At 35.3% G+C, this 26,864-nt stretch overlaps 1 protein-coding gene across 1 annotated transcript in view; it reads right to left on the bottom strand.

Annotated features, from left to right (window-relative positions):
* Window positions 1-3,988: 3,988 nt before the first annotated feature.
* NYAP2 (neuronal tyrosine-phosphorylated phosphoinositide-3-kinase adaptor 2) overlaps window positions 3,989-26,864 on the bottom strand; it is a 240,254-nt gene continuing 217,378 nt past the window's right edge. Inside the window, exon 7 of the mRNA XM_019736641.3 lies at window positions 3,989-6,033. Within this exon, the coding sequence (XP_019592200.2) occupies window positions 5,806-6,033 (228 nt within the window). The 3' untranslated portion in view covers window positions 3,989-5,805. The remainder of the gene's footprint in view (window positions 6,034-26,864) is intronic.

Below are 26,864 nucleotides of genomic sequence, written 5' to 3'. Positions count from 1 at the left end.
ATGGCATTGTAATGGAGACTCAAGCATAGTTGTGTGTGTGTGTGTGTGTGTGTGTGCGTGTGTGTGTGTGTGTGTGTGTGTGTTGGGCATGGGAATGGGTGTTTGAGGGTTGTACAGCAATTCCACCTGGAAAGAAATCTAACAGAACTTTAATATATATTACAGACGTACATTTTTGTAAGCCTGCTAAACTCCAGAACCTTGTTTGATATATTTCAGGTGCTCAATAATATTTTAGTTATCGCTACCCCAGTAGCGTTAAACAAACTGACTTGCTCCCTATTTAAGGAAGAGAAGTATGACTGAAAACATGAGTGTGCTAGGTACCCTTGCAATAAACATCTTGTCTGAATACACAAGTCTAAGACTACTGGAGTTTTCCTTTAATGCTCCAGCACACTTTTTAGATACACACTGAATCATTAAATTGGAATGAGATGCATGCAGAAGAACAAGAAATGTGAAGGTTCCTTCTATTTAGTGGATCACCTATTAGACGCAGAAGCCAAGTGGTGACTGAGGACAACTGGGGGTCACATAACTAAATTGAAGACCAGGCCCTCACTCTTTACCCACACTTATCTTCTCCAATTCATGCAATCTCATGGAAAATTGTGGAAGTTGAAAAATGTGTCCTTTCCTTTGAAAGAGTTGTTAATGATCTTGTTTCTTGATGGAGGAGTACCAGCAACAACAAAGTCAACTAATTTAAACTATTGCTTTTATTATAATTACACGGGAGCACAAATGATAAGCACGAAAGTATTGTAAAATATTGCCAATGCACTAAAGAAAACAATTTGTTTTCAAACAACATCTGGTTACTTCAGTAGTATCAAAGTACATTTATAATTACATGTTACCTAAAAAAAATCAAGTACAAAAATTAAGAGAAACGAAAACATCAGTGTTTATATTATTATGTATATAGAAATGGCTAACAACACATGAGTAGAGAAATCTGTTAGCTAATGCTTATTTGCACAATTTTTCAGGCACATACCTGACATTTTTAATGAGTTATGAAAAATGCAATACAACATTCAGATTTTTAGATACGGTAAACATGTTATGTTGGAATGGATGTTAAATGGTTTCTTTTAACAATCCTGTCTTGCAAAAATGTAGTGCCATTATCCACTAAAAAACATATTATTTTATAGCATTTTCTCAATAGCTATTTGTTTCAACTTCTTGAAAAGAGCAAGAAAGTAAACATACAATTGCTAAATACGTAAACACATTTTTAGTGCAAGATAACAAGACCTGTGACTTCACTGTGCTTTGTTTTTATAATCACAGTGCACTTTACACAAATTGCTACACTACAAATGTTAGCGTAAGGAGTTCCAAACAAAAGAAGTGCATACTAAACATTTTCATATATATTATATACAGTATGTATGCTGTATGTGGGTGTATACATGTGTAAATGTAGATGCTTGTAGGGTGGGCAAACCCAGTCATATTTGGGGACAATTGAATATTTCAAGAAGATTTTCATGTATGTTTGGTTGTAAGAAATCCAACAATATTTCTGTAAAGAAGTTCCCCTTAAATCTGAAAACTTATAATATTCAAAGGGAAACACGTACAGACATTATTTTTTTTCTGATCACACTCATTTTGCTACAACGCATTTGACCCAAATATCAAAGGTTTTAAATTAATCCAAACCCCAAGCAAGAGTGTTCAAGTCCAACATAGCAAAATGTGTTATCCTTTTACTGATCTACATAGACAGCAGTACATGTGCTATGTGTACCTACGGAGGCTTACACATCGTTTATACTTAGACATTAACTTTAATATGTTTTAGTATTTTATTTTGACTGTACACTTGATCTGAAAAAAAAAGAGAATACCATATACAAAGACATAAGAGATGTCAAACACATGATATTGTATATCTTCTTAAAAATAATTAGCTTTGTTTTGAAAAAGTTAATGATTGCATAATTAAGCTTTTTAAAGCAGGGACCACATCTTTTTGCATGTTTAATGCCAAACGCTTCAGAATTTTGTTTAAATAACTGATATATAAGTTGTCAATAGTAAACTGTTAAATAATGGATTAATAACAAATTGTCCACATTCCACAGTAAGCTATCGATTTTTCCATTTAGGGAAGTGTCATGAGTTATCTTAAATACTATACATACCATTTTGTTTCGCTTCCATGTAAGTTTGGGACACAGTAAATTATGAATTGCTCTTCTATTGTACTTCCATTCCTTTGCAAGTGTGAATTAACTCTCATCTCAGATTACTTACTGCTTAAATCATAGGCATCTTAGTTTTATAGATAGCCAAAAGTAGCTTGTAGGCTCTTTGCTATTTTAGGCAAGTGACTCACCTTGACCTGTAAGTGATGTGAAAATTGCATTGTATGTGCATTGTTTTGATATCTTATTTAATTAGTTAACACCATTTCCTAACAGGATTGTTTAGTTTTTTGACTTGACCACTAAACTCACTCAAAAGAGTCAAACCAACATATGTGTGAGGATGAGGCCTAAGCCAAGTGTAGTAAGAAAAATGTTTCTCTGCTCTCCAGAAGCATTTAAAACCAAAAACTATTTGGAACCTCAGTATCTCTGAAGTCCTAGTGCCATTATGTTGAGAAGGAAGTTGTACCTAGTTGTATCCAGACAATTGCTGTATATTTGAAGATGTATATTCTGTAACACTGCAAATTTTAACCTCTTAATGTTTTGTCTTGTTTCACTTTCCGAACAATTTTATATGGGTGGACAGTGTCCTTCATTGACACAAATCAATCACTTTTCACTCCAAACTTGCTTCAATGGCATAAACATGGGGGAACAAGTGGCAATGTTTACATAAAGAACTGTAATATCTCAGAATATGCTGGCTACTGGGATTGGGCAGAAATGCAGGACTTGATTTTTCCCTTCCATCAATTCTAAATAAATTTGTCTCTTCTCTGCTAAGAAGTTTTCACATACAAAAGCATCTTGCTGACAGCCAAGAAAGTTCTGTTTCTATAAAATGTGCTGTGAAAAAAACATTTTTCATAGGCATGAGCTCTTTCAACTTTATAACCATGCCTTGTAAGATTTGTTCTTTGGCACTGCTAAAAAATATGAGCATTGTCATTCCATAGGGTTCTGGCTGTATGTGGAATTTTTTTTTTTTATCATCTGACCAAATTCATAGATTGAAGTGTCCTGATTGACTGCCACCAGAGAGTAACCTTTTTTTCCCCTCTTTATCCTAACCACCTCTTTTCCTCCACATAAAGAAACACTATACAAGGAGGAAATTAATTATAGAATGGCTATTGCCACATAGGCTAAACCACAATGGACAGTTGTATAGGCACATAATACATTCTTGAGTCATATATTGGTGAAGCTACTTTTCTAGATCTTTCAATTATTTTCCATCGAAAGCAAGATTTGGAGAAATTAAATAAAAATGGTTGCCTGAGGTCAGATTTTCAAACAAGTTGCCTTACTAGAAAATAACTTGCTTGAAAAAGGAGTGCATGAAACCATGGGAATGGCTGAACCCAACACAAATCATTTTAGTACCTCTATTTCCTTCTTGACAAGTGGTCAGCATTAAAAAACATCATCTGCCTAATTCAAAGAGATATGGAAAAGATCGGCATCTGAAATCACGTTACCTAAATATAAAATTCAAGGGAATTATCCAACCATCACCCTAATGAGCCAGAAATATATCAATGTCAATGTCATCATAAAGATTCTGAAAATTCGTGTCTTATATCTGATTGAATGGCGTGAGTATATGTGGTCATAATAACTTAAATCAGTATAACAACTTGGGTCATAAACACATTTTACTTTAATTGTGATTTTTATCTTAACACATTTTCTTCACTCTTAGATTTGTGCTCCATGGATTCTTGGGTTTGAAACGTAACTGGTGAAACATGGCAACAGGATTTATTTAAGCTACTTAAGATCTCTCCATGATTTCCTGTACTTGTGATTCTGCATTTTTTTTTTTTTTTACCACCTCGGTTATACAAGAAAAAGCTAAATCTTTAGAAAGCATTTCTGTATACAGTTCTCTCACTGAGTCCTCATTCACGCACACACTTGCACACACAACACATACACATGCTCCCACTTACCTTTCCTTCCTTATCTTTCAGAATTCTAATTGGACATCAAAATATACATTAATTATAAAATATTAAAAATTATCTTATAAGATTTCAAAAGCTTGAAAAGAACTCTTACTGATAAAGCATTACTAGGCTTTTAGCAATATAGATTACAAAAATTCCCTAACTCCTGTTATATTTGGTTTTATTGAGCAACACTGTACTATTGCTGTCAAAACCCTTACAAAGAAAACCACTGACGATAACTTCAAACACATACCTTTTCTCTCAGAAATATAATACTAAATTGATAAAGAAGAACCGCATACTGTCAATTTTAGGAAGCATAAATAGTAATTTAAATATACAAAATATATGTGATAGTCTCCTTTTTTATTCATCAGTGGCAATATTTATATTCAACTACAAGTTACTCTTAGAAGATATATAGGATTTGTTTAACTTAAATTTCACCACCACATAAAATTGAATCTACCCCATCCCCAACCCCCTGCATTTCCTGTTTCTTCCTTGAAACAAAATAAAATGAATTAGGGGTCATCATTCTTTGGTCATGGTGTCATAATCAGTAAGAATGGGTGTGATGCTCATACACAGATTATGACTCCAAAATGTGGCCATAACTAGTTTGAAAAAATTAACAAGAAATACTATTCCATTAATGGACATAAATTTCGAGAAAGACTGGCATTTAGTGTACTAAAATATGTAAACTCATCTGGTTAAATGTTTACTTCTCATTTTCTAGGGGAAACATACATATGAAAAGTTACTTAAATAGTGATTACAGTGGCTTTGATGCCACCGGTCCCACCTTCTGGAAAGTAGTCGTGCTGTTGAGCTTTTGATTCCTTGTTCCTTCCATTGTCACAGTGAACCCTGGTCTCCTCCAATCAGATCAATGATGCATGGACACGTGTCTCTAAAGTCATTTCTGAAGGAAATGCTTTCTGCTAGGATGTCCAAATATATCCTAATCACTTTTCTCTGGAGTCTGACTAACCATTGCTTGGTATCAAGACAATATTAAAGAGAAATTCTTTCGAAGCCAATGTAGCAAAAATATTTGTGTTGATGTCACATGGATGTCCAAATTAAGCATCACACTTGCATTCATATCCTGTCAAACCCTTAAAATCTTATAAAGCAACAGATGCTCTTAATGAATATGATATTCAACTTCTACATTACTAGCACCAGATCATATATTATGTGATTGAACGTGATTTGTAGCTATGAGCTCTGTACAGAAGCCAAATGTGGGCAGAAACACAATATCAACTGTAAAAATTAATAATAAAAGGCATCAAGGGGTTACATATAAAAGAGATAACAAACCAGTTAATACCGAAATTATGTCATATAGTAAAATTCTTGATAGTTCTGTCATTTATATACGTATAATGTATTATTTCAGGTGTCACCCATAAACTAGTAAAATATTTACATCTCAATCTCTTCTGGATTCAAAATAATCCGTGATAAATAAGTGTGCCTTAATTGCAAAGAAACATACATTTTATCTTGAACTTGCCATGAGTAGGCACAGCTTCCCATGGGGTTTGCAAGGAAGCGCTGGCATTCCATTCCAACAGGGAAGATATGTAACAGTTATGTATCACGTGACCGAATCGACCGCCCTCTTCGTGCTCAGTAATGTGGAGCTCATGCCATCCTGTACACCGTCATATGGCAGTATCCCAGAACACCGTTTGCTGTTTAGAATAGGGCGGAGGGCTGTACTTCTTTGCACCTGCGTTCTTCTTCCAGCTGGGCAGGATAGGCATGCTATCCTGTTTGCAAAGGCCCTTTTCCGTTTTCTGTCTAGCCTTTATTTCCTTGCACAAGCAACGCTTTTTCTCAATCATCTCAAGCATTGTATGGTCTCCATGAAACCACGGCATGCATGCCACCTGGCAAAAAAGAAAGAGTGAATACAGAAGAGAAAAAATGGAATGAAAGCAGCGTTTTTTTGTTTTTGTTGTTTTTTGCACTGTGCTAGTAGCTTCAAGAAATGTCAGCTGTTTCTATATCTTTGAAATTCTTACCAAGCGAAATTAAATAAACTATAAATAAAATTTCTACTTAAATTAGGACCCATTGTGATAGTATTAGACAATAATTTAGGCCTGAATATTTTCTTAATATGTTGTAGAAGTTCACATTATGGAAACAAAACCTTTTTTTTTTTAATCTTTTTAAGCAATTTGCCAAATATTTATCTATCACTTGTATGTTGACTCCATTGTCTTACAGGTCCCAATACATCTAAGTTCATTTATTAGAATTCCTGTTCAGTGACATCTAATATCAATGTGATATGTTTTAAAGATTTTAAGGAACATTTTTATTCTTGAAATAAAACTTGGGTTTATTTATGTTTAGCATATAGAAGTAAGACCTTTAATAATTCTTCTACCAAAATGACTGTCACCATGCATCTAATGCTTGGAATTTAAATGCTTAAGAAATTCTTCTGCAAAGAAGCTTTTGCTATATATTTTATGCTTCAGCAAATGTCTAACTTAGACTCACTGGCCTCTGCAATCGTACTGGCACAGATCCCGATTAGTTCTAAAACTTTAGAGAAACAAATTCATCAGGTCAACTGGGTACCAGGAGAAGATTCAGTGCTGACTATATATTGATACAGATACATATATTTTGGGGTAGATAGATGCTGCTCCCAGGTATATGTGGCCACACCCACCAATAACTATTCTTTGCAACAGAGCTAGCAGGTTGAGCCTGTGACACAGGGACAGCAATGACTGGACCATAAACCAAGGATGGGGAGGGAGGTTTCCACCTAATGGTTTAAGCAAATCTACTCCATGACTTGAAAGGTTAAAATAGCTCACTTTGAGTCCTTGGGTTTGATGTTACAATTTTAGGATACTAATCAGAGCAAGTACTTAACACTTGCTCTACACCAGATCCCATTCTAAGTACTTTGCATAGTTTAATTCATTTATTCTCACAACGATGATGCTCTGAAGTATTTATTAACCCAAAGTGATAAGTAAAATGAGACTTAGAGAGATTTGGTAACTTGCCTAAGGTTACAGAGCCAATAAACGGCAGTCGGGATTTGAGCCACCGAGTTCGTCTCCAACACCCACATAACAACAACACGATACAATGTTTGCACAGCTGGAAAGGATTGGGGAGGTAAAGTAGTGCAATGTCCTGAAGTGTGCAGATGAGGACACTAAGACTTCAGGAAGTTATATCTTTTCCAAAGCCAGGCACGTAGGTATTGGTGTGAACAAGGCAATTTCAAATTCTCATGATTCCTAATCCTTCAGGCGAGGACAGGACTAGAGCTAGAAAACAAGCGTCCAGAACCTGGAGGTGTTAAATTTCTCCTCGTCACCCACTTCTTCTTGGCTTCTTTATCTGAATAACTGAATTGATAATATCTCAATTTCAGAAGTGGCTGTAAGGATTAAATTGGATAATGAAAGTGAAGTCATTTTTAAAACCAGTAAGGCATTACCTAGTAATTATTAATCTAATACTGATAAAAATGATTGATTTAATCCAATACTAAAGACCTAGCAATTTTTCAAAACACCTGCTTTCTGCCAAGCGTGTGCATTAAATCCTCTCAGACGCACTGAAAGTTGGAATTTATCTACATAGTACAAGTGAGAAAACGGACTCTTGGAAAGTTTAAGACACTCGATCGAGGTCACAGCTTATCAGCTGTGATGCAGACCTACATCAAACTCAGATATGTTTGACTACATTCTTACTACTAGAGCATGTTCAATTTCCTGAATATAATTTAGATATAATACTAGTTATGGTTGTATGTACTACTGTTTCCAAGTGCTACTCAAAAATGTGAATATATTTATGTTTTTTATGAGTCAATAAAAAGTGATTATGAAATAAAACAAAATCAAGGCACTTGGAGTCCCGGAGACAGCAGGCACTCTTAGATACATTTCTTGATGTGCCTGATGATCTAAAATTCCTTGAAAGGATGGGCTGTGTGTTATGGCCTTTGGTGTCCTGTATCCTCTAGCCCGTGGCCTTGACCAGCAGTGTTCGCTTCTTAAATGAAATTTAACTCTTTTGCTGCCACATTCGGATATGTTTAACTGTGGTTTGCACTATCAACAACAAAGATCTTTTGTATATATCATATTATGTAATATTTTGTAGTAAATGTTTTATGTCATCAATGCCATTAGATTCTAATTTATCTATACATACATCTAATTGATGCCACTTAGTATGTTCTATTTTTTGCTAAAATTCAATATAATGGTAAATCTATTACCATATAACAAAGGTTTAAAATAAAAATCATGTAACTTATGTACAAAACAGCTCAAAATGTTATTAAATGTGTAAAATAGTCAAAATATCAACTTTTGGGGTCGGGGGGTGGCTGGATGGCTCAGTTGGTAAGAGCGCGAGCTCTGAACAGCAGGGTTGACGGTTGCCGGTGACTGGACTTGGAGCTGAGCTGCGCCCTCCACAACTAGATTGAAGGACAATGACTTGGAGCTGATGGGCCCTGGAGAAACACACTGTTCCCCAATAGAAAAAAAAAAGTTACTGGGTATATCCCAGGCTCGTGACAAATTTTAAAAAATCAACTTTTTATTTTTTGTGGATTTTTGACTCATTTTGAAAAACACACACAAAAACTTGAAATCAACTATCAAGTGAAAGAGTTAAAGTTTTTTGGGTTAATCTAACCAACAGGTTTTTGTCTCAATAGGAAACTTCCAAAGTGGCTCAGAAATTTTTCAAACGATTTATAATATTTTGTAAATTAGTAATTTATACAATAAAAAATACAGTAACTCTAATTTGGTGGAAATACAAGCAGAATTTATTGAGTGACTATATACTGTTATAAATGGAATTTGTAACACAGAGTTCCCAAAGGACAGGCCCCAAATCTCATCCATCTGAGTAGCCCCAACACACAGAACAGTCATCAAGCTCTAGATAAAAGTTTTATGAATGAAAAGAAGCCACCATCATTGAACAGTTTTTGTTGGCTCTCAGAAAACTCTCCAGGTAAGAAAGATATTTACAGCATTACTTCATTATTTGTGTTGTATTCACTGGTCTACACAAACATTAAATCATTTATTATTTATTTTTGAAAATATTTCAGGTTGTGAATCAGTATATGCGACTGCAAAACATGACTGTTCCTGGATTAGCTCTGACAACAGTGTTACCAATATATTTCATAGTTGTCATTACATCGCATATATGCATAACTACATTAAATTATCTATAACATGTGTTCTCTGTCAATTAGAAGCTAAGTATGTTAGTTTGTTAAGAACAATCAATTCTTTAAAAACCCGAAGAAGTTTAAGAATAAAGTTATAAAGTATGGTTTTTCACATTCTTTACATTTTTATTTTAGAATAATTATATGCCCACTTGATTGATATAATGGTTTAAAATATTAATAGAAGAAAGTCAACTGTTTTTTTCACACTGACCCTGCAATATTAACCTAACCATCTTCTTTTGGTGACCAGATGTCAATAAAAATTCCATGAGAAAGCATTGCCTAATACATGAACAAGGGCTAGATATGCTAAGAGAATTTAAAGACAGGCTGTTAGAAAACAGCCAATTAATTTTTTTCCCCAAATTTTAAATATTTTTACAAATCTGTCAAGTGTGGTATAGAATCTTCTCAGATTAAATCTGCTATCAAACATTTGTTTTCTCATTTAAAATACCCAAGAAAACTATCATTGTCTTACAATAAGATGAATGAATGAGGAGTGTGATTGTTGGGAAGACAAATCTGCTTCCCATAGTTACTTTTAAATAGCATGTGTGTTTGTATTTCTCTCTGGAGGGTGCACATTCTTTTTAATTCCCTAATGTTACTATTACTACGGCCATTTACATAGCCAAATCTCCCTCCTCTAAAATATGTCTAAACATTATATTTCATTTTGATGGGAAGATGTTGTACTTCCATTCATTAATTTAGACAACACAAGTAGCAAGTTTAGCAATCATAGGAAGTGTGTTAAGAATGCTACCCATAAAAGATTTCATAATTTCCTATTTTTTGTTTTGTTTTGTTTTATCATCAAATTCTTCATATCCAATTTAAAATTAGCTGTAAAATACCATTGCACTTCACCCTGGAGTTGAAAGAACTCTGAGAGCTGATGTACAACTAATTTGAAACTAAGCCCAGTAAATAAACTCTTCTAGTTTAGCTATTTAATCAAGTGCTCTCATTTCTTGTCTTTAATCCAGGAAGGGGGGGAAAAACAAACAAGAATACACAGGCAAGTAAGTACACATTGAGAGACAATTGTAAACAATTGATCAATTGATATGAATACACTTACATCTCTTGGACAAGGTTTAACATGATTCAGCAGAGGCAATATTCTTGACTAATATGTCCATAGACAGAAAATCAAGTGGCGCTCCCCCTCAGGAAGGTGAAACAAAAATCTCCACCACTTCTATGTAGGCTACACACAGTGATTTCTTTCCAAAGAGTACAGAAAGTGAAGGGGAAGGAGAGAAACACTACAGTGGAGAAACCCGGCGAACACCACCTACACCACACCAGGTGAGCAACAGTGATAAGTGATGTTGAAAGAATGTACTCTTATTATGATGTGGTGAGAAAGGCGCAATACCTCTGTGGGCTTCCTTCCCCAAACCTTAACTCCAAACTAACTTTGAGAAAAATACCAGACAAACCCAAATGGAAGGATATTCTCCCAACTATCAGTCCAGTAGTCCTCAAAACTGTCAAGGTCACAAAAATATGGAAAGTCTGAGAAGCTGTCCTAGTCTAGAGAAGGTGAAAGAGACATGATGACTGACATTAATTAAAGTGGTATCCAAGAATTGAGCCTGAAAAGATAGATAAGCACTAAGCAAATCCAAATAAAGTACTATGGACTTTAATAATAATGTATCAATATTGATCCATTGGTTGTGACAAATGCATCATGGTAAGATACTAACAATAGGGGAAACTAGGTGTGGGGTATACTGGAACCCTCAGTGCATACTTTGCAGAATTTTTGTAAATTTAAAACTATTCCAAAATTTTTAAAAAAATGTATTTTCAAGAATCAAATCATGGGACCCTATTCTTTCCAAAGAATAGGTAACTGTATCTTTCATTTTTTTATATGGAAGCAATATGATATAATGGAAAGAGTTAAGTGAGTTGATTAGGGTCCTGACTATCATGTGACATTGTAAAGCCATGTATCTCTCTGAACTTAAATGCACTTTCTGTATACATTGTATGTCTGTGTGTGTGTGTGTGTGTGTGTGTATGTGTGAGAGAGATATACGTAGTGTGTATCCTTGTATATAGTTCATATACATATATATTTTCTGTATATTGTACATACTTTATATATACATTCTGTATATTGGTTGGTACTTCGTATTTCACACGGTTGGAGGAGTCAGTGAAGTAAACAGTGTAAAGGAATGGGGAAGCTATAAAGTCCCACAATTGCTAATGATCTTATCTACTGATCATTCGATGTGTCAGAAATAACAGAAATGGAGTATTTAAATCACTTCAGTAATCATCTTCTCTAGAAAATCAACTAGATACCTTCTGATATTGAGTATATTTTATCCAAAGAACAAAGGAATAGTGATACTGTCCAAAAATAAATCTCTATAATATTTATTTAGAATATTGAATTTTCCAAAGTGTGTCAACCATAAAGAAAAGAAAATATTCTGAAATAAACACTTGGTGTATTTCAGTATTAAAAATGACACCATAATAAAACTGATAGAAGCATGTGTATCTCTACTGCTCTTGAATTTTGTGCCTCATGTAAATAGTAATCATTCATCAGAGATTTTAGCAGACAGGAAGCATTGTCAAGTGGTGCCCTGTTGGCCTTGGAAATAAGTTCAGCTGTGAGCATTGAGATTTGTGATGAAAATTTAATTCCCTAAACAACAGTCACAACACTAATACTAATTTTCAGATACTCTGGGGTGGGGGGTGGCAGGGGGCAATCTATCAGTTCCATGTTGCTTTCTCTGTGTCAATTTCTCTCACCCAGATAGCCCATTTTAGGAGAGAGCAACATTCCCAGCAAGGAGAAGCTTTAATCTAGCTGAAAAGGAAGCCAGTGTCACCAATTTCTCTGAATTTTCCCCTTACCCTGCAGAAAATTCCTCAAGAGAGCGTGGATAGTGTCAGTGGGGCAGCAGGAGAAAGCAGGCATGAAGGCCCGATCCCTAGTGTGATTCAGGAATTAAGGGACACAGCCGGTGACGTGTGTGTGCTGGCCCTGTCCTGAGAATTTATGTTGTTGTTAAATAGGTGAGAGAAAAAAAATCATATTTCATGACACATGAAAATTCTATGAAATTCAAATGTTGGTGTATCATATGAAGTTTTTTTTTAATTTTATTTTTCAATTACAGTTCACATTCAATATTATCTTATATTAGTTTCAGGTAACAGCATAATGGTTAGACATTTATATAATTTATGAAGTGATACCTGACTGGTCTAGTACCCATCTGACACCATCCATAGTTATTATAATATTATTGAGTATATTCCCTATGCTGTACTTTATATCCCCATGACTTTTTGTAGCTATTTTGGATAAAGTTTTAACAAGCACACAGATTTGCCCATTTGTTGATATATTGTTTATGTCTGCTTTCATGATATAAAATAGAATTGAGTAGTTGGGATGGAGACCATATTGGCCACAAAGCCTAAAATATTTACTGCCTGGCCCTTCACTGAAAAAGTTTGCTAACCTACTAAGTAAATAACCAATTGACCCTTAAAAATATGTATCTATTAGAACTGCCTGACCGAAGACCAAAAAAGATCATGTCAATATTGGCACTTTAAAAAGGCTATAAAACAAAATCAAGAACATTGATTGATACACACTTACAATATTTTTCATGTGCTCTTTGATCCATTAGATAAATCATAAAGGATGAGACTAGACTTGAAATCAGCTCTGACAACTAGTTTAGAGAAATTATTGGGCATGTCAACTATACGTTTTACAATTTCATCATTATAAGAAAAAAGAGGGATGTTGGAATTGAAGAAATAAAGTGAAGAACCTGGTTTAAATTCTCTAGATAAGAGATTTAATATAAGGTCAACCCTTTCGTTTAATAACCCTATAGAGGTTATTCACTTCTCTGTGGTGTATGACTGTAGTGATTCAACCCGAGGTCAAAGTTGCTTAAAAATTTTTTTAAAGAATAATTTTAGTGAATTATTGTTCTTTTCCAAGAGTATTTTGGAAAGAAGGGGTCAGCTTTACATAGTATAGGCCCTCAAAAAATATTTTGATACTGATATTACATAGAGATGAAAGTATTATAATTTTCTGAATTTGTAAGCAAATTCACAAATAAAATCACTTTATTACTTGGTCATCAAATAACAAGTGATCACATCCACGTTACTTGACCATTACACAGAAAAAAAGTCTTTTTCTTTGATTAAGGTTTGCTCCATGTAGCTGTTATAAAATAGTTTATATTTTAAAAGCATATAGGGGTGACCTAATATTTTCTATGGTAAATGTTTAAAAGGTATAGTTAAATAATCTATGTGACTGTATGATTATTATAAACACCACTTATTGAACACTGAAAAGTATAAATTCAAGGCCAGGAAGATGCTATGAGAATTAAAGAAATAAAATGTCCCTAGCTTTGAGACTTTGATGATATTGTTTGAAATAACACCTTTGGTATAGCTTTAGCTTTTAGCATAGATTTTTGCACATTTTCTCATCTTTAAGTCTGAGCTATTGATTGGGCATTTTAAAAATTATCCTCTTGTAATTCTCACTCATTTATCAGCAAAGTTGACTCAGACCTGTTTTATGAAAGAATTATTCAACAATGTTATACTTGAGGCATATATTGGAATTGAAATGTTTATTTCACATGTGTGAATTTAGCTTTGAGATATAAATAAATTGATAAAATGGGAACCACTCTTGGTTTCAGAGTTGCTTCTGAATGCATCATAGGTATACATTAACTCCGCCCCCCCTTTTTTTAGATCTTTAGATCACCCTCAGGGTATATAACCTCTGATCTATTGCTAGACATGTAATGAAAAGCATCACATTTTTGTATTTTAGGTCATAGATGCTATTTATTTTCACATATCTGTGCTTGTGTACATGATCAATTATGTAACACCCATCAAAAATATTTAAAAATCAATTTTTTTTGATTCTGGGTGGTGAACACACAATGTGATATATAGAAGATGTATTACAGAATTGTACACCTGAAACCTATTTAACTTTACTAACCACTGTCACCCCAATACACTTTAATAAAATAAAAGATTTAAAAATTACAAGTTAGTAAATCTTACAACTGCATGGCTATAAAGACAAAATAGACTTTCAAGTTCACAGAGATGGCTCATTTTCTCTGCCTGCAAAATGAGGAAAATACCTAACACTTCAGTTTTATAGTGATATCCTCTAATCAAGCCCTAGGTTATAAGTTACTTTTGAGGACAGAGGTTGGTTTTAACTTCCGTACTACACAGTGACAATTAGAGTTGATTCAAAGCTACTCCAACATACAGTCCATTCCTCTTTAATGACAGCCATTCTATTTTTGTGTGCGTGTTTGATTTCCTTCTTTCTTAGGAGACAGTAGAGGTGGATAAAATGGATAACATGACCTGGTTTTGCCACTTATCAGTTGAGGGATTTGAGACAAATCACTTAACCTTCCTGAGACCTTGCTTCTTTATCTGTAAAATGCAAATAATAAGACCTCAATTTTGTTGGGAGGATTGCAGGTAATAATTTAGCGTTGACTACCAAGTGGACACAGAAAATATAACTCCTCTACCCCAAATATATTGTGAGTTATTTGACGAGAGGGGCTCGGCTGTCGATCCTCATTTCGCCTTTAACACAGTGACAGTACATAATAAATTTTCATGAAATGAATGAATGAATAAACAAACGGAAGACTAGAAATGTAAATGCTCCCTGAGTGTTTTCAAGAATGGACCTTTAGAAATTTTTCATTTAATGAATGAAAGTTTCCACTTTGGCTCAATTGAATCCAATAATATTCTAAATGGTACAAAGTTAAAAATATGTAGTATTTCCTGGGATTTTTGAACTCCAGGAGGCATCTGCCCTTAAACTCAGCCTCAATGCCATGTGAGACATAATCTGGGTGTTCTCCAGCTGAAAACACTTATCGCTCTCAGACTCTGGGGGCTTTGAGTTCTTGGGGTTTCAAGGATTCAAATTCTTTGAATTCTGGGTTCCCAGAAGCCTTGGACCTATGGCTCAAGGTAAATGACAAACTGATACTCCCTAAACCTCGTTATGCAGTCAGCCTCCCTTGGGGGTTTGCTAAAATGCAAATTCTTGGACACTATGCCCAGAGATTCTCATTCTAGTTTCTGGATAAGGTGGATCTCAGGCAACTGCAGTCAAATGGTTCAAAAAGCAATTAATTTCATAAATACTTCTCAAACCTCTCATCATCCTATACATTGCCACAGTCATTTTCTTTGTTCAGATCCTGGACTATTGAGACTGCCTCCAATGTCCCCCTGACACAGACCACTTCAAATCTACCATCCACACTGCTGCCCAAGTGCTCTCTGTGAAGCCCCCATAAAATCACATTAACTCAATGGATTTCCTTTGCTTAAAGCAAAAAAAAAAAATAAATAAAAATAAAATGGTCCATCACAATGAGTTTCCACATTGTCTTTTCTGGCTAATTTAATTTACCTCATGCATTTACTTCCTACTCCTGACAACTCAACATCACAGGCACATTACTTGCTCTCATTTTTTTAGCTCAAGCTGTTTCCTTCTTCTGGAACTCTCTTCCTTCCTGCAGCCTTGTCTTTCATGTGAAATCCCACATATGCTTTTAAAACTGAGTTAAATGCAGCAAGAATCCATTCAGAGACCCTCTATGACTCTGACAGCCATGATTGCTTATAGCAGGCATAGCATTTACTCATTCATTCATTACTTCCTGAAGACAGCCCACCTCTTACACCATGCTATGATCAGTGTGTCTATCATGAATTTTGCACAAGATTCTTAACTTCCCAAATGCAGAGATACTATTTTTACAGGTCTAGAATCCAAGTCAGTACACCCAGAGATGTTCCACAATGTTTTCAATAGTTAACAGAAACTCATAGACACAGACAATAGTTTAGTGGTTACCAGAGGGTAAGGGGGGTGGGGGGTAGGAGATGAGGGTAAGGGGGATCAAATATATGGTGATGGAAGGAGAACTGACTCTGGGTGGTGAACACACAATGGGATTTATAGAGGATGTAATACAGAATTGACACCTGAAATCTACGTAATTTTACTAACAATTGTCACCCCAATAAATTAAAAAAAAAAAAAAGATCAGTCACCAAAAAAAAAAAAAAAAACCTTAAGTGAAACAAAATTTCAAAGTGACCAGTTGGAAAGATTTTTTCCACTACTTTTTTCTGATTATGACAGTAATATATGCCCGTTCTACAAAATATGAATAATAGAAATATAATAAGTAAACATTATCTGTGATATTACCATACCAAAAGTATAGTATATTTCCCTACACATAAATCATATATACATAATCTTATCGCATATATGCATATATATATGCATATCTTTTTAATACTTGGGATTGTGATATACATAAACTTTTATATCATTGCATTTTTCTCATTATTACAGTCTTAAATACTTTGTTCAACACGTAATAAAAACAAGTTATTCATTATGAATCTCTTTAGACATTTTATAACTGCTGACATTTGATTGACTTTCATTTTTAAAATACTGTAAATAATGTTTTAATAGTTTATGTTTGTTTGTTTTTCCTTGACAAGGCCACTCACACAGCAATTCCCAAGTCAAAAGGTCAGAACATTTTGAGGCTCTCAGTAAAGAAAGAGTCTTGTTTGTCTTCCAGAAAAGTTAAACCATTTTCCATTCCCATAAGCATTTGGGGACTGTCCTATCACATCTTTATTAGCTCTACGTGGAGTTACCAAGCTAGCAAGCAAGCAAGAAAAGAAAGTTTATAAATTGTGGGTGTCTAAAAGAACCCTTGAATTTCACTCTATACTCTTATTAACAGTGAGTTGAATGAGTTTCAATATTTTGCAAATGTTTAATAACAGAAGAGTTAATCCAGGGCCTTAATTTATTTATTAATTTTTCTAATGAGGTGGCAGTTTTAATTATTAATTAAGAATTGTTTATATACATTTGGAGTATTTATATTTTACTCATCATAGTAATTTCCAATTTTCACACGTTATAGTCATTTATGTTACTTCAGATAGATGTTTTTAATTTTTATGTAAACAAATCAACTGTTATTTTCAACACTTCTTCATTTTGTATTCTTTAAAGTTCCCACCTTTTTGATAAGCTGTAAATACAATTATTTATGTTTTTCAATGTTTATGGTTTTATTGGACTCTTTATTTCATTTTTTATTTAATTTGTTTATATATGTCCTTGTTGCTAAAAGTATGCTGCTTAGAAAAGGAAAACATATTTAATTGGAAAAATGAGACAAAGTTAAAAGAATGAAAGGGCACATTTTACCTTTTAATTCTTCATGAGTGAGAATCTACTTTTATTTATTTTAAATATTTAATCAATTGTTCAAGCACATATTTATCAATCGTAATGGCTAAGTTATATTTAAAGTTCTATACGTCCTTTTATACTATATGTTCATTTTAGGAGGTAGAAGCTGGTGTGAAACTTTCAATCATTATGCATATCAGTTCTACCTTAAGAAACATAATGTTGAAATGACAAAACTATGCTTTCTTTCTTCAAATTACCCTGGTGTAATCTTTATCTTCTTGAAAGATAAATCTATATGAACACACACATAGGCACACTTAATCAGTCTATATTTTTGATGATAAAATGATGATAAGTTGAGGTTAAGAAACAAGTACAGCATCATATTTCTAATACAAGGCAGAACAGGAATTGGAATTCAAGCCTAACTGTACCAAATGCTAACGTCTATGCCCTTATCATTAGACTGGATTGTCTCACAGCTGATTATAATGAAAGTGGCCCACACTGGGAAAGAAACAAAAACAAAATGTGCACACACACAATTATTCTGGTACTTTCGCTTCACAGTGCCAACGGCATGGGAAAGTGGGCTAGATTAAATAAAGGGGGTCAAGTTTGCTGCTGAAAGATTGAAAGATTAGAGGATTTACGAACTATCAAAACTTTAGTGGAGAGGAGAGAAATTTCAACCTTATTATTTGTGATAATTACCATTATTCGCGTCACCACCATCCTCTCGTCTTCATTATTATCAAGATCATGGGCCCAATAACCCCTGTGTTTCCTGTGAGTGGGCAAGGCACTGTGCGAACACTCCGCCTGCCTCATTTCATTTTGGCTTCACCATAACCTGTGGTCGCCATATTCTAGATGAGACAATCCAGGTGAGAAGTGGTTCAAGATGACTTAGCAGTCTTTGGAGACAGATTCCATACTGGGCATGAAAGAGAATTACCAATAGAACAGAACACAACTTTCTCCTCCCCGGGTTAGACCCTCCTCCAGTTCAGGTTTTTGTGCCTCTAACCCCCAAGAATTCACTCATAAATCCCCAGAATATTTTTGCTGGATTATCTTTTATATCCCAGGGTTGAAATGCAAAGGTAGTTCTTCACTGCTCTTTACTTTCCCTCTCACCTGGCTTTCTTCCGAAAGAAGTTATTACTAACACATTTAGTGGATGGGGCTTCCTGATAGAGGACGCGACCAAGGGCGGAACAATGTCAATAACCATAAGAACAATGGTTCCTTTCTTGCTACATAAGAATAGCTCTGTCTCATCTCATTCACTGGTTGTACCTCCACATAACTGTGTGCTGAGAATACATGACTCTGGGTACTGCACCACGGAATTCCTTCTGAAGATATTTTTCTTTTTATTTCATTAACCACAACTGAAGTTCCTTTCAACAAATACTTTTTTCCTCAGTTCTACGGTAGTGAACAATATAATAATCTCCATACATTTATGCTTCTCCAAGTATATTCACAAGCATGGTGAGAGGTTAGTGTCTCTTGACTGGGTCTCACAAAAGTGTTGGCTGATTTAATAAGTTGCATTAGGAGAAAAGCCCAAGAGAAAGGCTACCTAAGGAATAAGGCCAGGGATGTTTTTTGTACCACCATGAAAGAAGATGCTAATTACATCGAACCATCATTTTACAAATTCCTCACGGTAGTAGAATTTTAGGGAAGAATAACATTATAATGTCTAGAAAAACGAAGGTTTTAAACATTTAAATGCAACACATTTGCATATAACAAGATGATGACAACTAAATGCAAAGGAAGTTGTCAAAATAGGATGTTAAATTTGCATGGCTAGTGAGCAAATGTGACTGGCAATTGTATGCGATTTAGCATATGTTCTCTGGTGAAAGACTATCATCAAACATACAATGGAAACCTATCTACCCAATAATACATCATCCATCCAGGTATGAGTGACGTGACATTTGCATCTTTATACATGTATACGAGAGCATACATACAGATGTACTAATGTACTGGGTACAGATGTACAGAGTTCCTCTGCGTAAGGATACAGAAAAATGCAATGTCTGAGAAATAATGGTAATAATGCATGAGAAAGAGTTGATGTGTGAGATAATTCTCAAGTGTGTGAAATTGCCTCAAACTGCCATTGCATTAAAATTTGTATAAAGTGGTGAAGGACATCTAACATAAGCATAAATAATATATAATACGATATATAACACTCATACATCAAAATGCAACATGAGGCTTTTCATGAAAGCTGTTTCATGTCCAAATATAAAAAATATTATTATAAAATATATTAATGTCTATGTCCATAGCTATGATGATGTATAATCTTTTAAAAATTACATATATGTATACATGTATGTATGTAACATATATGCATATATTTCTTGATTTGGCTTTTTACTGCTTTATGATTATGAAGTGTTTGCCCTTGGAAAGTAAAAAGGCTATAAAAAATTGCAATACATTTTCCCCAATAAAAAAGACGTAACATATTTCTCAGCAATGAAACCTACTGACTAGAGATACAATTGCAGCTGTTAATTGATTAAGCTAATTATTTGTAAAAACAAAACAAAACAAAAACCTCTGAGCAGGTTTCAGAATTAATTTATGCTTTTAAATGAGCAAGACATGAATAAGGAGAGTGCCTAAAAGAGACATTCCCTGAAGGAGCAAACAATATTACAAGATAAAATTCAATTACAACACTTGTATTGATGTTTTCCACTAAGTATATTTTCTTAATCGCTTACATTAGCATTAATTTAATTCACGTTTAATTTCATTAGAAAATATTGGCTTTTCATAGTGCATGTGGCCTTGACCACAGATAAATGAAAGAGAGACACATCTCAGTGAACATTTGCTTTATCTCACAAAAGAGGAGTTACAGGCAAGTAGAATATGCTAATCCTCAAGGAACAGACTTGAGTACGTACTAATCTCCAGAACAGCTAACAATCATTTTCAGTTTTTACAACTTTGAATAGAGCTGGGAAAGTACATCAAGTACATTTTTCCTCCCCTAGAATGCATTGCCCAAGATGAGCATAACTGGGTTACAGCAGAAGAAACACGCTGGCGATCTGAAGCCAGCTTTGCCATTTGCTAGCTGTGAGCAAGTCATGTCCCTTGTCTGGGCCTCAGGTGACAAAGGACTAGAAGGCACACACTGTGAAATGCAGAGCTGTGTCAGGTTCACAGTTGTATTTTGCATAAAACGCACACATTCAAAATGTTTGAGCCAAGGTGAAAAAAACAAATTAGTAAATTATACATTGAGAGAGAGAAAGACGGAGCGAAAGAGAGAGAGAGAAATAGAGAAATGGGAGGTGGGGAGTGAGAAGAGGAGGGCAAGAGTACCAGGACTTTGGCTTTTCTTGAAAAATCAGAGAAACATGGCAGCAATTGTCTGGAGCTGAGTTTCCTCTCCTCTCTTTAAATAGGCTTGTCATTCCAGTTCATCCTGGTCCCCACTGTAATTTATTGCTGCGGCAAAGTGCCAGTTGTCATTTTTCATTTCACTGGTAATGAAACTTTTCGTATAGTAGAAAAATATGTTCTGTACTGTGGATTCTATCAAAGTAAGAGAGGACTCATTTCCAATGCCTCCCAGGCAGCTGCGGACATCGGGGTCTGTGCCTCCCTAACTGCACCGTCTAAACACATTTCCTTTCATTCTGTGATTCCAAGTCGAGCAACTCTGACCTAAAGCTTGTGGCCTTGCAGCCTAACTCCAAACCAGCACTTACCCCACCCCACCCCCCGCCCCAAGAGTCAAAATGATCCTTGTAATGTTGACCAGAAATTAATTGGGCTCTTATTATAATTGGATTTCCGCAAAAGGGGTTGGGCATTTTCTTTTTCGCCAAATTAACCCAAGTCTTCATGAGGTCCGTATGGAAAGGCAAGAAAAAATGAGCACTTTGTACGAGAAACCCAAAATCAGCTGAAGAGGAAGCAGCTTACTTGGAGCCACGATCTATCAAGTCAAGAATTCAACACATAGGCCCTTTCCTGTTGCCTTTATGTCTTCCGTCTCACTTTCTTTCCTGCTTCCCAGGCTGTTTACTGACTGCCCTGGAAGACACCCCTCAGAGCAGCGGAAAACAAGGTGCCATGGGCTCATCTCACTGTTGGCTGTGAGAGACAGGCCCTGTGTGTGAGGTTCTGTGCTTGACAGACAAACCAAACACAGGCTCCGTTCGAGCTGCACATCAGAAGTCAGGAAATCTAATCCGAGAATTCAAGGCTCCTATTTGTTGTTTAACGCACTTCTCCTGAGGGCAATTTCCTGTAGTTTTCTCAAGTTTGAAAACCAGAAAGTATTTTTTATTCAATGTTACTGTCATAACCATGAAGGTGAGCAGGTAGTTTAAAAATACATTTTGTAAATGAATACTCACAACGCGTCTGTAGTTATGACAAGCATAGAGTCTTTTAGCCTGGAAGTGATTGAAGCCATTACCTAGAAAATGGCTCTGCCATCACAGCTCCTCTCAGCACCTACCTTTCCAAGAATCACCTCCTTCATACAGAAGACCAACTTATGCTCAGAAGTAGAATCAAAGCTAAGATTTAAAGCTCTAAAGTCCTTGCTGGAAATTATTCCAGGATCGTCTCTGTGCCTCAGCCATATTATGCTTTCTTAGTTCACAAGTCATGATATCACTTCCCATCACAAAGCCCTTCAGTGGGGGCTTCAGAGGAAAGAGAGTCAACAGCGGGATAATGCTGGGAACAGTGACAGGAAGAGCAGAAAGAGGGGTCCTGACTACCATCACGAGATTTTTCTTCCCAAAGAACAGCTTTCATCATGTCATTTACCTGCCTAGAAACATCAAAGGGTGCCCATTGTCAAGAGCATTCTGTGTCTATATAGTCTAAGTTGTGTTGAAACATACGGACCTGGATGGCCACATTCGCTGTCCTGATCTCATTGCCGACAATACCTTCACAAGAACTGCCTCCACCTTGCGTCAGCCCGCTCCATTCATGACACAAATCAAGAGATGGTTTTTCTCAGTCAAGATGTGATATGCCTATTCCTTTTGAAAATTCGAGGAATCCTTTTTGATACATTGTCCTGGGCTGTTTCTAAGAGCCTGAAGAAGTAACCAACACAACTTCAGAAATCCACACTTTCATAAAATCTAGAAGGACACACTTTCTTCCCCCCTGTTCTTACCAAGATGAGACTGATAAACCACTCTGAAACAAAATACAAGTGGGGGGAAAATGAAAGTCAGAAAGATGGGGGAAGCCGGATGATATGAGTGTTTTGTAATAGTCTGTAGATACTAGAAGGGTTCAAATGGAATTGAGGTGACCAAAATATCCTACTGTTACTTTCATTTCTTCTCCCCACTGCCACTTCTCTTCCCATGGCTCTTCACACCTGCCAGTAAAAAGACAATTCTAGTAGGGTAATTCATTCATTACCAATGAAAAACCTTATGCTTTTCCATGGCTATCCTCTGGACCACAGTGGGACACAATAAAGAGTCTATATTTCTTAATGATTTTATTTTTCTTGCAATATCTTTCTCAAGGTCAATATTTTCATAAACTTTTTCTGATATCAATATAAATGGTTGTCCAAGGTGGTTCAGAAAGCAGAGTTCTCATGTGCAAGATCATACCTACCATGACTAGATGGTTTGCCTCTTTCAATGAGCTTCCAAAGATCAACGAGGAATGCAGGATGTTTCCCTGTCGTACTAACGGTAACTGGGGAGCTGAAAATGATATTAACAATGACAAACATACATCGAGCACATCTGCTGTGCAAGGTGCTCTTCCAAATGTTTTAAACTTCCTAACTTCTCTACTCCTTGCACCGATCTTATAAGGTCAATAGTACGATGCCCATTTCATAGAAGAACAACTCAGGCTCTAAGAAACATGACCCAAATCACTGAGCAAATACGTAGGTGAGACTGGAATGTAAACTCAGATGAACTAACTCCATAGCCGCCATTTTTAAGTCTTGTACTACGTTCTTGGGGTAGGTGTGTGAATGCAATGAGATGACAAATAGTTCATATTGTGTATCTATCACTGTTCCTAGAAAGTAGCACAAGACTGATACATATTCATTTTTTTTTTTCATACTGTTTCACAGATTAAATAACTGAGGCTCAGAGGAGTTAAATAACTTGCCCAATGACACATTGTCTGGGCACGGAATAGGCAGGTCTAACTCCAACTCTGCAAAGTTGTGCAGCTTCTGTCTGAATGTCTTTGGCAAGTCCTAAGATTTTAGACACTTCAGGGATCACACCACCTGCCTTGGTCCCATCAGTGCTACCATGATTTATGCATTTATATCTATAATAATTATGTACTGAGGACCTACTACCTTGCAGTTATGCAGCCGCTGAATTCTGACTGTGTGTCTCTCAGGACAAACAAAGTATTTAATATGTGAAGCTCTCTGTTCCCCCCACCCCTCACCTGTCAGCCTGAGACAGCAGATTCAATGCAAGGCTCAGATGTTCTCAAGAATGACAGAGCCACAGGTTGGGAGGGGCCCAAGTCTGTCCAACGATTGGGAGCAGCCACCAACCAGGAACATCCATGTTGGATGTGTGTGGCTAAGAAATATTTTTAGAAAAACACTAAAATTCTGGTTGTATCTGTTACAGTAGCTCTGTTACACACCTAACTAATACCCAATTACAAATGTCAAAAGCAAACAAGGTGTGAGGAGGGATATTGCTATTGGACAACTTGTGTTCTGACTTATAGCCAGATCTAGGGTGAGATAGATTAGAATACTTTCCAATAATTTATATCCTATCGTTAAAAAGATGTCTATGGAGGGATACATATCTAATTATGGAAATGTGATAAAATATCAGTGGTCAGATGATATCTTTACAGCACTTTTTTATGAATGTGTGTGTTCAGAATTACAAAACAAACCCAGTCTTTTGACATCCAATAGTCCATTTCCAGTTTTCAGGTAATAGAATTGCATTGGAGGGGGCACTGGGGAAGTTATGAATGGTTTCAACTTTTCATTTTATAAAATAGAAATACTAGTTATTACTATAATTTAATTATGTGGAGTCTATGAAATCTATCATATCCTTATAATAGTTATATAAATATATGATTCTATCTCTGTTATTTAAAGATTTATGTTCACCATAAAATTCCTTAAATAAAAGAAAAATGAACTTCTTGAGAAAATTAAGCACTAGAACTCTAGAATGCAAGTTATTGCTAGTAGAATAATGCAGGAAGTGATGCCATGGTTGGCATTTATATTAAGATAGACTCTTAAGGGTGAATTGTAAACCCTCCTTGCTGATGGAAGAAAGCCGGAGAATCAACTCCACACTCGTGCACCCTGTACAGCAGAATCGAGAGCTGTTACCATAGTTCTAAACTTGAGCAACACTTTATTCTCTGCTAGAGATGTCTTTCGTTAATTAACAAGGAAGAGACTTCTTTTGTCAAACTTCATAAAAACAATTTGTAGAAGTCTCCATTAACATTCTGTTCAGAAGCATTGGAGCTCAGGAGTGGCTGTGCTGACCAATCCAAACGCTCAATGAGTTTGTGGGAGGGGCTTAACAAGGGAAAAGCCCCAGAAGTAAACTGAACATCACAGTATTTAAACGTTGTGCTAACGGCCGTATAGATCATCTCATCTCCATTTAGATTTACTAAAATAGTTCATGTGTCTACATTAGGGGTCAGGAAACTGAGATTTCAGAGCTAGGTGGTGAAAAACAGGCAAGGCTGGTTGAGTCTACAAGTTGAGTCTACAAAGTACCATCTTTCTACCTCCAGAGGATTCTCTCAAATTAGAAGAAAGATAAAAGTCGATAATAAAATAGATTTGAAAAAGGAATTAAAACCATTATAAACTCCACTCTGAAAATGAAAATGTACCATTAATGTGTTTGCAATGTTTAAATATCATTTTAAGTTACATTATGCAGTAAATAGTATGACTTTAATTCAATATAATCTTATCAAATGCTCTAATGAACATTATAAACAAAATTATAAAACACACCAAGGCACTCTCTGTATCATGCATTATAATTAGCACAAGACATCTCACTTACTAGTTTTATTTTTTTCCTAGGACCATGATTTCAAATTATACAGTGTTATTCATATTTTCTTGTCCACACTTTTTTTCTGAAATAAAGTACTTGCTTTTTTTAAAAGCATTCCTCAAAAATGAGAACATGCCGCCTACAGCAATTTATAATTATGTCCATACTTGTTAAGCTACGTTTTTCCCTGAATATACTTGCCAAGTTTCTCATACAATATATTTCATATCTTTCTGGAATAGGAATAAAATAATTTATTCATTGTCCTTCGAGGATTGAGAAATCATAACAAAACTGATGATGTTGTCAAACCCATTTTATCATAAATTACCATTATCCTCTACTCTTTAGGACTATAATTACAGCTCAGCTTAATTACTACCATTTTTCAGATAAGGCACCTGAGTCAGAGAGGTTAAACCATTTGTCCACAGAACTCAGCAAGAACATAACTGAGCTAGGATTAAACCCAGAGATTCTGCACATCTGCACATTTACATGCACTCTCACCATGGTCATGAGTGATGCATTTCATAAATTAGTATATCCCTGCTGGGGTTCCTCTCACATCTTATCATGCAATTCAAAAATTTATAATATTCTCGAAAAAACAAATGGTCTTTAATTTTTACTCTCTTAATAAAACCATACAAATTGAAGGAAAGGTTGTCTCTTTCTCATGAAATTTTAGAAAAAGGTCCTAAAGAACTTGACCTCCAAAAATGGAAGCCAGTAATTTGTCCTAAGTTTTGAGAAGAGTAATTGAAACCCTTTCACCATTTGTAAACAATGAGTAATGAAAATCATTAATGTAGTCTGTGGGGGTTGTGAAAAAAATTATATCATGTTAAATGATTTGAGAAGTTAGTAATGGGTAATAATTCATTTTACTATAGAAATTAAGAATCCCATCATTTTGGTCCCTTTAACACATAAGACTAGTTTTGCCCCTCTCTTTGCTAAAACATGATCTACTCTAAAACCAGTATGTTATTAGAAATATAACTTCCAGATTATATCCCTTGTTTCAGTTCTCTGAAC

This window comes from Rhinolophus sinicus, chromosome 17, assembly GCF_057876585.1.
Source record: "Rhinolophus sinicus isolate RSI-liver-muscle chromosome 17, RSI-T2T, whole genome shotgun sequence".
In the NCBI taxonomy this organism is placed as follows: domain Eukaryota; kingdom Metazoa; phylum Chordata; class Mammalia; order Chiroptera; family Rhinolophidae; genus Rhinolophus; species Rhinolophus sinicus.
Note: the sequence above shows the minus strand (reverse complement) of the source record. Positions and strands in the feature narration are given on the sequence as shown.